The 18137-nt window shown below is 41.9% G+C and overlaps 1 protein-coding gene across 19 annotated transcripts in view; it reads right to left on the minus strand.

Moving 5' to 3' along the window:
* Nucleotides 1-18137, minus strand: part of KALRN (kalirin RhoGEF kinase) — a 645891-nt gene that overhangs the window by 185842 nt on the left and 441912 nt on the right. For 8 of the 19 annotated variants that reach the window (XM_033855741.2, XM_033855740.2, XM_033855739.2 and 5 more), the window contains exon 34: nt 2013-3480. The exons of the other annotated variants lie outside the window; for them this stretch is intronic. In XM_033855741.2, coding sequence (XP_033711632.1) covers nt 3418-3480 — 63 coding nt within the window. In that variant the 3' untranslated portion in view covers nt 2013-3417. Of the gene's footprint in view, nt 1-2012; nt 3481-18137 lie in introns of those variants that run through there. 19 annotated transcript variants of the gene reach the window in all.

The following is an 18137-nucleotide window of genomic DNA, read 5'->3' on the forward strand; positions in this document are numbered from 1 at the left end:
CCACTTCCCTTTCTTGATACACTTTTCTTTGTAGCATTTATCACCTTCTGATATGCTGATATTTACCTATGTATTCATTTATCGTGTTTCCCCCAGGCGGAATGTTCACTCCATGAGGGCACTCTACTTTTTCACTGCTGTGTCCCCAGCTCTGAGAACGGTCCCTAGTGGACACTCAATAAATATTTGTTGAATTAGTGAGTGAATGAATGACTACTGAACTTGGGAGATGAGAAAATACTGGGTCAGACCAAAACACTGAAACACCTGCAAGCACTCTTCTTACAGCACGGGAGCCTTGCCTCTCTGTTCTTGCTTTGGGCTCTGAAATAAGTCTGCAAACAAGGCTTGGGTAACTGCCATCCTCAAGGGTTCAGTTCACTATGCTGTTTGATTACCATTACAAAGTGTGCTGTCTGGCTTTTCCTAGGCTGGGATAGTGTGCTGGTTGATCAATACGTTCATAGGGCCGGCTGTGGTTAGGGGGCAGTTTCTGGGTATGCAAGAGACTGGAGGGCGACCTAGTAGGGAAAAGGCAGTCTAAGAATAGAAATCTACTGAGTTCTAGGCCTCGTGCTGCCCCTAACTTGCTATATGGTCTTAAGCAAACTGCTTAGCATTTCTGGGTCTCAGTTTCATCTGTGGATCTCAAGGATCTCCAAGGTCCCTTCCAGTTATAATTATATAACCATGCAAGTGTTCCTTGATTAATGCCTGTCTCCTCCACTGGTAAGCTCTGTGAGAAGAGGGGCTGAGTCTATATTTGCCCACCTAGTTCATAATGCCCAGCACTTAGGGACACTCAAATATTTTCTGAGTGAGCAAATCCCTGTGAGAACTGAATGGGGATCTCAGCCTCATCTGACTGTGCTCTACAAAAATAAGTCCCAGGTATGAGGATGTGGGTTGCAAAACCCTGACCTGGAAGGGATCTCCAATCACAGGAAGAACAGGATGCTGGCTCTGCCACACGCCACCACCCCCAGGGCACATAGAGGTTGCAAAATTCATCAAAGACCATGACAAGGTACAAGGGAGAGCCCAGGCTGGGTACTGGCCATCAGCCCTGCGGTCCGAAAGCATGGGTTTGGGGATCAGAGACCTGAGTTTGAATCACAGATCTGCTATTATCTAGCTTTATGACTCTGTACAAGTTATTTGCTTCTCTCAGCTTTAGCCTCTTCATCTGGAAAATGAAGACAGTACTGCCTGCCTCTCAGGATGGCTCTGAAAACTAGAGGAGTTGATGTCTATCAAGTGCCTTCCCAGCATCTGGTGTGAGAAGGGTGCTCAGTATACGGAAGGCTCCTTGTCTGGTCCTGCCTTCTCTGCCCCTTACAAGGTTTCTAACAAAGCCTCCTGTCCCAAAGAACTGGCCCAAGTGGGTTACTGGCTCATGAGAGTGCCCTGGCCAGTCTGGCTGAAGGGGGATAAAGACTGGAATCAAAAGTGTTTCTCAAAATATCTACCTTTGGAAATACATATTTTTATTTGCTTCTAGTTTGCTGAGATTTTGAAATTTGTTGCTTGCTCTAACTTGATAGCAAAAGGTGCAACTTTGTAAATAAAGTTTAACAACCGGTGATCACTTGAACATGCTGACTCTTATCACTGAACAGAACGAACTAGAACTTGACCTCTCTTTTTGGCTGCCTTTGTCTCTCCTTCTGCCTTGCCCTTTCTCTGGCCGAGGGAATTATCCTCCTGTCCCTGCCCTGCCCCCTCCACTTTCCCCCATCACACTCATCTACTTCGTATGGCCATCTTTATTCTGGAAAACAAATTCTGCTGCTAGGCAACCAGAAGACAAAATCGCTGTGGTTGACGTGATTCTCATTAGTGACTGCAATTGCAGTGGTGCCGCAACTAGGCCAGACGTACACTCATTGCATCTGTCCCCAACAAACAGATCTTTCCAGAAAGTGGGACGGGGTGAAGTCTTGGTATAAAATTAAGGGCCTCAGCACTCAACAGAAAGTATTTATAAATCACTGTATATCAACAGCCTGCTTTAGAATCATTTTATTAGAACACATTCAAGAAAGTGACATATGGAAAAAAGACAGCAGCAATTCTTAGTCATGCAAATGCCCGTGTTAAGGTTCTCCATTAGATTTAAACTCAAGTACAAAGACGGTCCTTTCCTGAGCCAGGTGCAATTCCAGAGAATGACACTTTGAATTGAGAGCACGTTTCCTTTGCAAAGTTCAGAACACTGAACAAGTCCCATCCTCACAATAAGATTGTGAGATACATGGAAGTGTAAACTTTCAGGATTTTAAGGAACCCTTTACCCAAGCCCTCCCCCATAACCCAGTTGAGGGAAGTAAGTGCAACTTTGGGACCTCTTAGAAATAAGGTTTAGTCTATTGAAAATAAAGCAGTGGGCCTTAAAAAAATTAGAAAATGAATATATATATATACATATATATACGTAATGGAGTCATCTTTGCCTGTTGCCTTGGTGTGGGGTTTCCATGAAACTGTGTTGGGGGTAGGGGCTCTCTCTTGAGTGTTTTGAAAGTTGGAGGACTTTTTTTAAATTTTTAAACTTTTTATTACGAAAAACTGCAAACATATACAAAAGGGAGAGAATGATATAATAAATACCCACGTACCCATCATCTAGTCTCAACAATTATCAACACGTGGCCAGTCTGGTTCACTTATTTCTTCTCCCACTTCCCACCCATCCCCTAACAGGACAATTTGGTAGCCAAGGAAGGCTGGGAGGGTGATCTTTGAACCAGACACCTCAGGAGTGAGTGAGGTGAGGGAAGAGCTAGAAAATCGTGACAGAACCTGGGTAGGCTGAAGCAGACAGAATACTTGTTGGGAGAAGTGGTTCCTGCCAGTGTCTGGGAAAGGCTGGAGTTCCCTCATCTTCCATAAACCATAACCGTAAACTGTCCCTCCTTCCTCGTCCCTCCTTCTCATGATACGGGGGAGGCAGGCTGGATTAGAATGACGGGTTTTTCCAGATTGGGGCCACTGACAATAGAAACATTCAACTGGAGAAGAACTCCAGGGACAAATACATCCCTCTGATGAAACTGCCCACTCACATGGCAGACCTCTAGGGCAGCGAGGGCCCGGGGGTGCCTGGTGTTCAGATTGGGAGCTGGGGTGGGCGGTGTGTCGGGCCATGGGGCCTCTCACAGGTCCCTACTGTCCCACCATTTTAGACTTTGGAGAGAAGCTCGGCAACCTCGAATTGCACCCAGTAGAGAAAGAAGCAAGGGGCCCCGAGGGGTGAGCCCATGGCCCAGGGGGGCAGATTTTGCCTGGAACATGTGGCCCTCTGACCAAAGGCTGCACCCCACCCCAGCCCTGCCAGAGCAGTCTCAAGAGAGGTGGGTGATGGGAGTCCAGGTGGGAGGTCCCAACGGCGGCACGGCTAACCCGGTGAGCTGCGTGCTAAACGTAAGTGGAGAAAGGATCTCCAGGTCCCAGGTACCACCGAGGAGCAAGGTTGCCATCCTGTTAAGAAAAGGGCCGGGGCTCTGTGATTTGCATATAACTTTGCAAAAATTTCCATGAGATTCCTGTAGCCTTTTATAGAAAACAGAGTGAAACCGTCAGTGCGACCTAATGTATTTCTAGCAACCCAACGCACAGAGTGCAACCTGGCAAACACACAGTCGTAATTTTAGAGGAAATGGAGGAAGCAGAGTGCAGTGTAGGACAGTGCTCGGTCTGAAGGTTCAGAAGAAGCCAACCGGGTCCAGGATCCAGAGGAGGATCATTCACTGGACACTTTTAACTGTGAAACACTGTCAATGTTCAAATCTGTATACTGTTCCTCACATTAGTTCCCTGTAGAGCACTCTGGCTGTGGCTTTCCAATTTCCCAGACAGATAAGGAGGAGGAAAGCCAGGAATAATATAACTAGGGATGCATTAAATATGAGGGCCAGTGCACCAAGGAGGGAAGGGGGGCTGGGATGAATTGGGAGATTGGGACTGACATATATACACTAATATGCATAAAATAGATAACTAAGGAGAACCTGCTGTTTAGCACAGGGAACTCCACTTTGCTGTACAGTAGAAATTAACACAACATTGTAAAACAACTATACCCCAATTTAAAGAAACATATGAGGTCCAGTGGCAGTGATCATTAGTGTTTATTTCATACCCTTTTTGTTTTGTTTTGTTTTCTTGTTTCAACTCTTTTAGGGTCTCTATGCCCTACCAAGTCTTACCATGACATTCAGTTGGGGGAAAGAAACTGAGAAAAGTTTACCCATTTATGCAGCAGAGTTTTAGTAGCAACTGACTTAACATTCCTGATTTCAAGTGTTTCCAGGGTCCATAACGTGGTAGTCTGGACTTTTCCTAAGGCACACGGTTGGTTAGTGCAGGCTGCAAGGCCAGCTGAGGGAATGGATTACTGAGTGAGGGAGCCATGCCAGAGACCCCATATCCCAGTGTTGGTTCCACCATCTCTACTGGGCCATTGGAGGCAATGGAATCATCGTTTCTTTAAGAACAATGGCCCCTCAAAGAGAACCAACTTCTAGTGCTTATTGGAAAAGTGACATATTTTAAAAAGCTATGGCTCTTAGCCAAGAGAAAAATTCAAGATGAATTAAAGAGTAGGACCTTCCATTTGACTGTGGCTCAGTTCATGGTATCAAAGGCTACCTTATAAAAACGAGAAAAACAGTATGAGACTCTCTTAGTAAGACCTCCAGCCAGGCAAAAACTGTTCATTAAGGGAGAGAAAACACTTCGGCATCAAGTTCAAATGGCAGTCACCCTGAGCTGTGGGGAAGGTAGCAGGTGCTAAGGATTCAGGAGGGTGATGAGATTCTGAAGAAAGCCGGGGGCAGTACGCATGCATTTGTGAAAGGGCAAAGTACTGGGCTCACCTTTTCCAGGGCAAAAGGGACTCAAAAATTTTAAATCATATTTTCCTTTGCATAATGTTACATTTATGGACTGGGGGGGAGGCAGCATCAGCTGTCCTGATTAGCTAGTCCCCCACATCATAATTCACTGTCAGTACCAGTTTACAGATATGCTATTTCACCTGTAGAACTTATTTTAGTGGCAGAATTTAAGTCTTACAAGCGCTGAATTTCACATTTTGCTCTTTATGCAATGGTTAAAATTCTGAAGGGGGAGAACAGTTTTAAAAAATATTTTTAGTGTCATCATTATTAATAGCTAATTTATTTGTGTCATTTTTATTATCACTATTATTAATGGTTAATATTTATTGCGTGTTTACCATGTGCCAGGAGAAGTGCTGAGTGTTTGGCACGCATCATTTCACATAACTTGCACCACAACCTTATGGGGTGGGTAATACCATTACCCCCATTTTGCAGATTGAAGCACTGAGGTCCTGCCCAGGATCATACAACTGACAGTGGAGGGGCTGAGATCTGAACTGAGGTTGGTTTGACTCCAAAGCTGTCCTAACCACTGTGCTAGGTTGCCTTTTGTAAAGGAGAATCCGTCTGTTAAATGATATTTGTACGTGTGTGATCTTTGTGGATTCCAAAAGTCTTAGAAAGCATCCTTCACACATTTGGAGGATCCATGTTATCCTTGGGGACCTAACTAGAAGTGGTTTGGGTCACCTCATCATGTGTATTCATTAGATTCTGCACAAAAACTTTTATCCCCTTTTAAACCTCAAGTTGTGATGGTCCTTGTGTACCTGCAAATCTCTCTGATGATGGTTTGATATGTGAGACATATAAGAAATGAAGGCATGTAAGCAAACTGAACACTTGTTCTCCAAAACTCTGAGAAAATACATACACATTTACATAGGAAGCCATTGTTTTATATGGCCCAGTTGATACCTTAAAAGAGAAGTTAACACCAATGCATAGCTCTTTAAACATGACGGCCATTCATGATCTCACTGAGATGGTTTTCTAAACATCTGGCCTAGGGCAAAGACTAGTGGGAAGAGTTTAAGTGGAAGTGTGGTTAAAAAGAAAAAAAGAAAAAGAAGGCCATTAAATTTCTTTGAAATGCTAATGGCCTCTATTATTTAGAAAATAACTCTCTGCTTGGAATTCACAGATATCCCACATCCAATCACCCTCTACCTTTGGCATTCTGATTCAACAGGCCAGTGAGGAGCCTGGGATGCGTTTTTTGAAATGATTCCTCGGTAATTCTAAGGGTCACCTGGTTTAAGATCCTTAAGGCAGAGGCCTTTTCTATGTACCAGCCACTCCATGGTTGGAAAACCTGAGTTTTGCAGCATTTCAACTGCATTTTCACATCTGCCAGCATACATTGTCCAGAAGCACTTGGGCATTTTCCATGAGGAGCAAGAATCAGTGAGACCCATTTTAATAGGACAGCAGCTTTTATTAACCAGACCTCCCTAGAATTCTTTTTTTTTGGGGGGGGGGCACCTATATTGAGATTTCTCCCAGCTCCCTCAATTTAGGTGCAGACCCTTTCATAGGAACAGATTACTTATTTATTTAATATACTGTAGGCCTCATTCTAATATTAGACACTCATAAAATGAGTTTTCTGAGTTATGATGAGATGTTTTCTACAGTCCCTGGGTGCACAAGAGACATCACTGGACATCCAATGGCCTAAAGATTGCCATAAACGGGGAACATATTTGTTATATTATAGATTTCCATCCTTTCTTGTTCCACAAAGAATCTGAGGTGGCTATTTTGCAATATATTTCTAAATGCATCTTCAGTTGACTACATATTCTAGATGCTTCTGTCTGATGGATTTGGAAGCCACTGAGGCAGGTGTGTGCTTGAATCACTAGTCCCGTGGCCAAGACATAATAAACAGCCTCCTCTAAATTCCTGACTCGTGCCATGCTCCACTAGACACAGCAGCCACTGAGCAGTTAGCACATGTAATACACAGAACATGGTATGTTCTTGGTTTTTTAATTCTTTTCTTCCCCTTGTTCTTGGTTTTTTAATTCAGGTGCATTTCATTCAGTTGGTCAGGAGGGAGAAACAGTAAGACTTACAGCATTTGGGCCAAAATGTTGCTTTGTGTGTTTCTGTCTGAATCACCCAACTGTTTTCGTGCATGAACTTGGCCAGCAGAAGGCAGCGTACACAGTGGATGTGAGAAAGACCTGGGTTCAAATCTCAGCTCTGCCACTTTCTGGATGTGTGACCTTGGGCAATTATTTAACTTCTACATTCTTCCTCATCTGCAAAATGAGGATAACGATACTTACCTTGAAGAATTGTGAGGATGGAGCGAGAGATTATACATAAAACGCCAGGCTCATAGTAGGAGTTCAGGAAGAGAGACAATTGCTACTGTCAGTCGTGTATGCTCTGGACGCTTCCTTACGGCAGCAGACTTCGTGCTTTTCTCCACCTGCCCGATTTCAGCAGGGGCTTCTAAGGGAAAGGACTGTATGCTTTTCAGTAGGTGGGTGGGGTCCTTGGTGGGGACGTCACTGCTTTGTTTGTACTCCTCCATGACACACAGGGAACTGCAAATCCCACATTAACTGTTTTAAAAGAGCCTTTCTCCACCTCAGATTTCAAACTAGGGCCCAGACTGGAAAATGTTCCTTCATCAGAATGAAAAACTGCGATGCAGACAAGTACAAATGTTGAATTGTGCAGAGAGAAAAGATATAAACATCATGGAGTATGTTTTCAGTTTAGCTCTTTTTCAAAACTGATTTTTGTGACTTTCTTTGTTCTTTCCTGTTTCCTACTCTGTTTTTGGCTTTTAGACGTGCGTGTGTGCTGCTCCTCCGGAGCCCAGGGCTCCTCACAGGGAATTCGGTAAGGAGGTGACTGGTAAGGAACAGCTGAGCAGCTTGGTGAAGAGCAGGGAGGCCTTGGAGGTGGTGCAGAGCCAGGCTCTGCTGTGTCCCCTCCTGGCTCTGAGGCCAGGGGGTCCCCACTTCCAGAACACCGCCCCAGAGGAAAGAAGTGAGCCACAGCAAGGAAGAGTCACCCTCCCTGTTTTTATCTTTCCATTTCTCCTTCCGCTCTTGGAGAGAACCACGAGACTAGGCGGGGTGGGAGAAACATCCTTGACAATGTTTGTTTCATGCAATTTTTTTGTTCCAAGTTCAGAAAGGTTAGAAACTGTCTTTTAACCAAGAATTCTAATCATAAATTTCCCTGTGTCCTTAGACAGTGGGAGATGAGGGAGGGGAGGGGGTGGGGGAGCTGTGTGTTGACCTAATGATGAACCTGCTGTTAGGAACCCTGCCGCCCGTGCAGGGGTGACCCATCCCTCCTCCCCCTGGTCCCAGTGTCCCCACGCTGATCACTCAGGAAACCCCTCCTTCTGGAGTCACAGGGGATTTAAACCAAACTGGAAACGTGTCTGCCTTTTCTCTCTCCCACTGCATGTATCTCTTCATAAAATCTCTTCATGAACTTGAAAGTATATTTCGAGCTTTTCCTCACCTTTTCCATACTTTTCAAAACAGCTGAGTTTGGGGGGAAACCCTGATGAACTCCCTATCCACCTCTCCCACCCCCATCCCAACCCCCAAGTTTTCCTTCTCTTTCCTTCCACTGTCCAAGGCTCCTGACCTTCACAACCAAACAAAGTTGCCAGTTCCTCAGCTCACAACCTTCAGTAACCTTGGCCCACCCTGCAAGTCAGCCCAAATTCACCGTCTGGTCACTTTCTCTCATCTGGAGATGCTAAGGTGAAGTCCATCCCTCTGTTCCCTACTAGGCCCCTGCTTGTCTCTTTGTCCTTGGTTGACATAGAGGGTTGATCTCAGCAATCATCTAATAATTGTGTCCTATCCTTAAAAATATCATCTATTAGGTTTTTGTTGTTGTTGTTGCTACTAATAAAAATAATTTGACTTATCATAGAGAATTTAGAAAAAGCCACCATCTAGAAAGCCACTGTTTACTTGTTGGTGTATTTCCTTCATCTATACATACATGCATACATATATGTATATACGAATAATGTATATATGCATACAGGAGCACAAATACACACACATGTATACACATCCACATTCCTTTTAATGTTTAACAGAAAAATTAGTCTTTCATATTTAGAGGGAAAAGGAAGACCCCAAGCAGGTGGGAAAGAAAACCCCAGGCTGCAGCTCAGGTAGGCTCTTCACCTGCACCAGCTGCGGCCATGAGCCTTTGGAGCACCTGGCTTATTGGTTTGTAATGTCACGGGCCTGATGGCTGAGGAAAATATCCAAGCTATCCCTGCCTCCCAGACCACGTAGATGAATCCTTCTTAGAGAGCAATATGGGAAACACATTCAGAGACGCACAAAAGTTCATAAATATACACAAACAGAAGCTATACACATAAAACATATTCAAACAAGTCTCTTCTGAGCCCTCTCTGTGAATGCCCAGCCCTATCTCAGTGCATCGCCGATGACACAAGGTATCACACGTGAGCTTTTGTCTTTGTGGGTCTCGGGACTCAGCTGCTGAGACAAAAACTAACCCCTGGGAAACAACAGCAGACTGGAAGGAGATGGTTTCTCACAAAGTGCTGATGAAAGGGACTCCAGAGATCATTCTAATAATGAAGAAAATGTGTTCCAGCAACATTCTTCCTGAGGTCAGAAACATATCTATCAGGACAGAGAGATAACTTTGGAGACACAGTGATGCAGTATATCTTAGACATATACTAACAAAGGCAATTATGATGTGAAAGATCATTATATTTTGGTGAAGATAATCACACATATCTACCGGAAAACATGTTAGAGGAGAGGCCCCCAGGGGAGGCGCAAGACCAGGAGGAAGTGGCCTGTTTATCAGGATGCTCTAGGTCCTAGAGAACGTTGCTGTGGTTTGGGAGACATGTTTCTCCTCTTGAAGCTCCCAGAGATAGACTTTATATATTATATAAAAATCTGAAGCCAGGCTAAGGAGTGCAATCACTGTGATGATCCAGTGGAATGTTATTTCAGGAGGAGGATAGAGAATGAAGGGGAGCCGAGATGGCTTCGAGACCAAGCTGTGGATGCAGATGTAGGCCAGGAGCAGACCCGGGAGATGGCATATGACTTTAGTTTCAGTTCTGTTGAGTGGACTGCAGTGAGTCATCCAAGAGCAGTTATATCATAGACAGCTGGAAATACGGTAGTGGGTCCCAGAGTGGAAAGGGAGGGCTAGAAACAGACATCTTTCAACTCACTGTTAAGAGTGCAACTTCATGCTGAGTAATACGGAAAACACAAAGGAAAACATATATGCTTTGGAGGTTAAAGAATGATATTCGATTTTGGCAGGGAGTAGGCAGCAATACTGCTGGCTCAGAGGTGGTGGCAGGAGATGAAGGTGGAGTAGTGGGCATTTCCATGAAGGAGGCATGAGCCAGGCTGGCAGTGAGGGGTGGGTAGGATGTGATTAGGTGAAGTCGGTGGGCATTATAGGAAATGGAAGCAGCAGGAGATCACAACATGAGTGGGGGCACTCGATTGCCATTGTTTACTTTGTACCAGATGCCGTAGCAGACAGTAAAGATAGAAGCAACATTAAGATCAAGACATGATCGTCAAAAAACTCACAATGTAACATGGGAGAAAGACATACAGGCAACCAGTTGTTTGGGAAGTGCAATTAGGTTGCAACATATAAATTGCCAATATTCAATCAACCATGTTGGATCCATGAAAATGGCAGTTTCATATGATTCCATCTAATACAAGTGCATTATAGTGTCTATGAAAGGTAAGGGTCTCTAAAGGAGCATGCATAGGAAGGAAAACTATATAAATGACTTTGCAGGTGGACCTGTACTTTATTCTAAATAAATGTGCTACTGAAGTCTTTTAACAGGTAAGTGAGATATTGAAAGAGATGTTTTAGGAAGATGAATTAGGTGTCAGTAGAAAAGATAAAATGCAGGGGCAAAATCCCAGAAAGCAGTGGGGGACATTTAGGAGGCTACTTAAAGAATTTAAGCAAAGGGTGACCGAAGCCTGACCAGGGTGATGTGACAGACATTTTGAGGGAATCATCCTCAGGACTGGGCAACAGACTGGCTGGCTATCAGGGGATATGCCCCAAAATGGATCCACAGATACAAACCTGGGTATCTGGAAAATCCTGCTTCTACCTCAAACAGGGAAGTCAAACCAAGTTGCTGATTTGAAAGAAAAATAAAATTGTCTGATGCTGAGACTGAGGGAAGCCGACATCAAACTGGAAAGACCTACAGTGACAGTGTTCATTATGTCACCATTTGGTCTTATATTTGCTTGTTGGTTTCCTGGTTCTCCAGTAGAACTGAGTGTTCGTAAGGTTGGGGACTGGCCTGTTTGGTGTCACTGCTGCATCTCCAGCCTGCAACAGTGCCTGACACATAGTAGGTGCACAAAAAATGTGCTGCGTGAACAAACAATGAATGTGGAACTGCCGTAGGAGTAACATCTCTTCAGAGATATCATGTTGGAATTTTTGTCATGGACATCAGTATGGAAGCAACAAAAACTACTGTTGAAGGTGGGGGAGGATCTGTAGAAAGAAGAATCAGGAGACGTTCCAGCGCAGGGAGCACGAAGTAACAAAGAGGTGTGAGATGGCAGAGAGAAAGGAGATGCTTGACAATAAGAGGGAAAGAAGAGGTGTTGAATGGATGTACTGGATGGAGGTGGGTACAAAGCATGAGATTCAGAGCCGGTGGGTAGTTTAACTTTAGACTCTCTGTGAGTCTAAGAGAAAGAATGAGAGCATAAAAGGACAGTTACACATCAAGGAGAAGGTAAGAGTAATTCTGTAACTATCATGCTCAAAAAACAAACAAAAAAAGAACCTCTCAGTGTTTCTTGGATAATACTCAATAAAATCTAAATTCCTTTCAATGGTATCCAGAGTCTGCCATGATCTGACCCAACCAATCATTTCAGCCTTGTTTCCGACAGCTCACCTCACAAACTCCGCACTTCATCAGGCATATTTACTCTGCATGCCCCAAACTTATCCTATATTTTCCTTTCTCCCTGTCCCTGCTCTTGCTGTTTGATCCATTTAGGATGACTTTCCTCCCCACTCCCAATAGCAATGCTGCCTGGATAAACTCTACCCACTTGGTAAAGTTTAATGCTGAACCTTCTCTAATCCTCTCAAACTAGGTAAGTTTGAGTTTCTTAATAATATTTGTTTCCCATTTCTAGTTCTCTTTCTTACCCACAATGCCCAACACATTACCTTGTGTTTATTGGGTCTTCGTTTATTGACTTAACAAATATTAACTGAGTCCCTCCTGTGAATCAGTATTTTGTTAGATTTGGTGATGCAGTGGGGGTGTAAAACAGATATGTCTCCGCCCTCATGGACTTAACATCTGGTGCTGGAGGCAACTGTGTAACCAAACAAACGCTGATATAGTAAATAATGGTGACAAGTTCCAAGAAATAACAATACAGAATGCAGTGAGAGATATGACTTGGGGAGGGGAGTTAGCCAGAGGGTCAGGAAGGGCTGAGATCTGAAAGAAGAGAGAGCAAAAGGAATGGGAAACAAGGCTGAAATGAGTGGTTGGGTCAGATCATGGCAGACACCGGAGAGCAAAAGGAGAAAGGATTTTCCAGGCAGAGGAAACAAAGGCCCTGAGACCGCAAAGAAACCTGACACATTCAAGGAAGGCCAGGAACGTTGCGAGGCAGGAAACAAGAGGAAGAGTGGCTGCAGGGAGGAGAAGAGGGCTGAGGTCCAGACAATGCCCTCGTAGGTCATGTTGAGGACTTTGGTATTCACCCTAAGGGCAAAAGGACCTTCTCAAAGGGCTTGAAGCCATAGATGCGAAGAGCTTGCATTTTCAAAAGATCACATTGGTCTCAGAGTGAAGAAAAGATTAGAGGAAAGTAAGAGTGAATGTCTGAGGACCAATTAGGAGGCTTCTTTCATAGGTCATGTGTGATAGGACAGTGGCTTGGACTAGAGCGGATTTATACAGACCCTCAAAAAATGCCAAAGGAGTGCAGCCCAGTGTTTTGGAGTCAATCACTAGGACTGAGAAAAGCTGAGTTTCACCTTTACAAATCTTTCCACTAACGTAAATCATAGTCAACGTCACCTCAGCTCTCCAAAACCCGTGGGAAATGTGTCTGTCAGGATAATCAAGTGTTCTGGATGACTAAAGGTAAACAGCAACACCACCTTTTTCTCCCCATTTTAAATCTTTTTATGAATATCTTTACATCTCTGACTTCTTAAAAAGCAAAGTACACTGAACATAATTTCCCCATCTGTTGACAATTACACAAACCCACATGAGTAATAGCTATGGTGTAGTACAAAATACAAAGGATGTTGTAAGACATGCCAGGTCATAATAGCACTCTTGGTACCTTCACTAAATAGAACCCAACTGCTGGAGTTTTATTTCCTCCTTCAGCTTTTGCTTTCATAGCTTTTCTGCTTCCTCTCTTGCTGTCAACAGCTCAGCCTTCGTGGCTATTAGTGTGTCTATATAAAAGTAACTTTCTCCTCTTCTAATTTTCTTAGGGGCTAAGTAACTAGATGACAGAGATGGTAAGCATTACATATAAAATTAGGATTGGAGAGGCTTTTCTGTGAGCATAGATGCTTAGTTTTGCTATGTAAAGATTTCCTTCCTGGGTCTTGGATCTGTCTGTCAGACAACTGAGTTCCAAACCCAATGGACTTATCTTTTTTTCTAATACATTTCATCGCTTTAACTGTATTACCTGTCACATAATATATAGAGTAAAATGCAACAGATACCTTTAAAAAAGTCAACTAGTTCTTATTCTTTTATTAAAACAGGGATAGGGACTTCCCTGGTGGCGCAGTGGTTAAGACTCCCTGCTTCCAATGGAGGGGTCCTGGGTTGGATCCCTGGTCAGGGAACTAGATCCCACATGCATGCCACAACTAAGAAGTTCGCATGCCACAACTGAGGAGCTCACGAGCTGCAACTAAGGAGCCCGCCTGCTGCAACTAAGACCCGGTGTAACCAAATAAATAAATAAATAAATATTTTAAAAAAGAAAGAAAACAGGGGTAAACTTAGGGATTGACAGAAACCTACATTATATATAAAGTTTCCATGGTGGTACACTATTATGTGGAGAAACAAATGATAAACTGTTATTTTAAAGGACTAATGTAAGAAATGTCTCATTATGTCCCATCATATAAGTCTTTAACTTACAAACGTACTGCCTTCAAAATGTCAAATTAGATGTTTTTCAAGACACAATAAAGAGAGTGAAAAGACTAGCCACAGAGTGATAGCAGATACTTACAATGTGTATAATCAACAAAGGACTAATATCTGGAATATATAAAGAAATCCTAAAAATGCATAAGAAAAAACCAGACAACTCACAACTAGGCAAAGGCTTGAACAAGGATGTAAAGGAGAAAATCCAAAGGCCCAAGAAGATACGGAAAGGCTTCAACCTCATTAGTAATTAGGGCAACGCAAATTAAAACCATAAGCAGATATTACTACATACCCATCAGATCCGCAACAATTCTGAAGTCCGGCATATCAAGTATACGCAAGGATGCAGTGCAACAGAAAAATCTCACAGATGCTGGTAGGAGTGGAAATCTGGTATCCGCGTTTTGAAAAATAGATTATACCATCTAGTTTAGTTGAAGACATATATATATATATCTTCTATTACCTAGCAATTTCCTTTTTTTTTCCCACCTAGAAATTTCACTCCTACCTTCACACCCTAGAGAAACTCAAGTACATGTATACAAGGATACATATAAGAATATTCATAGCAGTACTGTTCACAGCAGCCCCAAACATCCCATGTGCAGAATGGATAAATAAATTGTGGTGTATTCATACAATGGTATACTATACAACAGTGAAAATGAATGAAAAACTACACACATCAGCATGGATGAATTCCATAAAAATGAGGGTTGAGTGAGAGAAGAGACACACACAGTACGACCTAGCCATATAAATTTAAAAACAGCTACATTGAAACTATATTGTCTAGGGACACATACATAGGAGGCAAAATAATAAAGAAAAGTAAGGACAGTATTATGAATGTCAGGAGAATGGTTACCTCTAGGGAAGAAGACAGGGTTGTGACCAGGGAGGGGCACACAAGGGGTTTCTGGAAAGCTGGCAATGTCCTGCTTTCATGAACTGCATGGTTATTACATATACGTTCACTTTATAATTATCCATTCACATGTTTAGTACTTTTTGATGCATTTTCAGCATATATATTTTACATTAATAAATTTTTTAAAAAGGTTAATGTAAATCAGATGTTTCTGATTAGGAATGCACTTCATCCATAGGAATAAGCGTATAAATAACAGCTAATGAATCAGACAAGCCCATAACTCTCATTAGGTAACAGTATAAGTTAAATACTGCACATTTCAAATATATTTCAGAAAGTAATATAGTTGCAATATTATCAGCTAAACAAAATATATACAAGAGAAATAATGAATAAGGATTATTTTAAAGTATCTGATACCAGATTGGAAAAGATAAGAAATATTGAAGATATACTAGATTGCAAGACTGGGAAAACTGACACTCATACTCAGCTGGAGAGAGTATAGATTGGTCCAGCTTCTGTAGGGGGTGATCTAACAATGTCTATCAACATTTTAAAATGCATATTCTACTTCTAGGAAGCTATCCTATTAACATACTCATGACCAACAAGTGTGAGAAACTGTATCTGTACAAGAATTACAGACCTGTCTGTACTGGTAAAAGATTAGAAACATCCCATACACCCATCAATAGAAGACTAGTTAGATAAATTATGGTACTCTAAGTATGGAATACTGTGTAGCCACCAAAAAGAACGATGCAGCTCTACATGTCCTGCTATGAAATTGCCCAGATTTGTTACAAGGAAAAAAGTATAAAACAGGACTTATCATATGCTGTTACTTATTTAAACATTTTTTAAAAAGAATAAAAAGTATGAGCTTTTATATTTTAAAATAATATCTCTAGAAAAACACCCGCATTTTAAATCATGTTTATGTATTATCGCTTCAAAAGTTCTTTTAAAAGATCTTCAGTGCATATGCTTAAGGAAAAACAGGTTTAATTATATTATTATGAGGAACAATAAGAAAGTTTTGGTAAAAATCCTAAGGGGACTTTTGAATAGTTCCCATCAGAGCTAACAGGTCATTAAAAAAAAAGCCTAATTCCACATCAAAACAAAATACTTCTTTTGATACGGATGTATCAGTAGCATTGCTCTTTTACAGACTGTCCATGATTAGAATAATTATTCTGGGATCAAAACTGATACCAAGGAGGAGAAATAGAAGGAAGATGAACTTCAAGGCCAAGCTCAAATTTCACTTCTGGTATAAAAAGCCTTCCCTGGCTCCCAGGCTGTTTGTTGTTCAAAGTGGGTATACTTCTGTTACAAAATGTAGTATATGTGTGGCAAGTATGTATCTCACCTAACATTCCTCTTCCTAGTTTCTCTGATGCCTCGCTCAGCAACTGGCATAAAGGAAGTGCTAAGTACAACTCTCCTTCCTCAAATACAAGTAACACCTATATAGCCACCCTATTTGGCATCACATATTAAGACCCCTGGGGGGTATGAACTCAGAAAACTCCGGGACAAGGACAGAGGTTGTTCTTTTATATCCTGAATCTCCATGGTATCTGGTCACCAGTGGACATTCAATAAAATTCGGTTGAATAAAAGAATGAATTCAGTGTACCAAAATATTTGTAATAATTTTCCATTTTTGCCTCTAGCTAATTTCATTCTTCTTTGTTAACAGATTTTTCTTCTTGACCAGGTGTTAATGGTAGTGCCTACTTATTTGCTCTGTAAATAACATAACCGATCTAGCGGTTTGGTCTATGTCCCTGTTAGAAGTACTGTCTTAAATCTAATGGTAGAGAACATATCCTAAAAACCTTTCTCTTTGGGGAGTTTTCAATAAAATTTTCTCAAGTACAATAAAGGTTCTTCATAGCCCGTATGTAAAGAGGCATAAAAATTGTGACTGTTCTTGTTCTGAGAGGTTGTGGGGTGAAGTGGGGTAGGGACATCAGATAAGTTAGACTCTGTATTACAAATTTCAGATTCTAAAATTTGAAGTAACTCCATTTAACAAACTATTCCCCACTCCTCATCCCCTCACATCCTTCAACATCATCATCATAACAGTTTAAAAATAACTTTTTAAAAGAACAATTTTCCTTTGGTATTCCTGTTATATGAGATAGAAGTAATTTTAATATTTGGGAGCTATGTGAATACTTCCTGATCTTTTCTCCTCATCTGGAATGTCTACCTGTCATGAAGGTAACCCTCCCTAATCAGGAACCTGCTGACTGCAACTACAGCTCAAAGATGATAGTGGTGGGAAATCTAACATTCTGGTTTGATTTCTGGTTTTATTTCAGGAAATTAAAAATTGGGGGACTACTTTCAAGAACTCCCAAGTAATCTTTTTAAACAAATTGCTAAATTCTTTTAAGATAAAAGCTGCAATGGTGTCAGTCACAGAGACATACAAAAAAATAGAAGTAAGTTGCAAGGCATTCCAAATACCTCAAAATCGAGCATATTTAGGTTCATATCAGCACAAAAGAGAAAGGTCTAAGCAGGCCACCAAGGTGCTTTGTCTGTTTTGTTCACTGTCTTATCCTCTGTGTTTAGAATAGCACCTGCCGGATAGTAGGAGCTCAATAAATGCTTGATAAATTAATCAATGAGATAAAAAGATAGCATACATTAAAATCACGAGGAAAAGAGGACTTCCCTGGCGATCCAGTGGTTGACTCCGCACTTACGATGCAGGGGGTGCGGGTTCAATCCCTGGCCGGGGAACTAAGATCCCACATGCTGTGCAGTGTGGCCAAAAAATATAAAAAAATTAAAAAAAAATCATAAGGCAAAGAAAAGGTAATGAATTTTTAATATCCTCTAGTGCTCACTAAGTCAGACTGTCATCCATGTGTAAGTGAGTAACAGCAAAGAGTAAGTGAAACTTTTTAAACCCCATTCCTGCAGCTGAAAGGACACCAGCTAGCAGGAGACAGGAGACAGACGGAAAAATACAGAACCTGTTTTTCTTTTGTTTTTTTTTTTCCCCTTCAGTACATCATGAAGTTCAGAGAGGAGTCTAAGCCCTTGCATGTGATGCAGAGAGCAATGCTTATGGGAGCATTCAGTAAGCATCTCACAG

The sequence above is a fragment of the Tursiops truncatus genome, chromosome 4 (assembly GCF_011762595.2).
Source record: "Tursiops truncatus isolate mTurTru1 chromosome 4, mTurTru1.mat.Y, whole genome shotgun sequence".
NCBI classification, from domain to species: Eukaryota; Metazoa; Chordata; class Mammalia; order Artiodactyla; family Delphinidae; genus Tursiops; species Tursiops truncatus.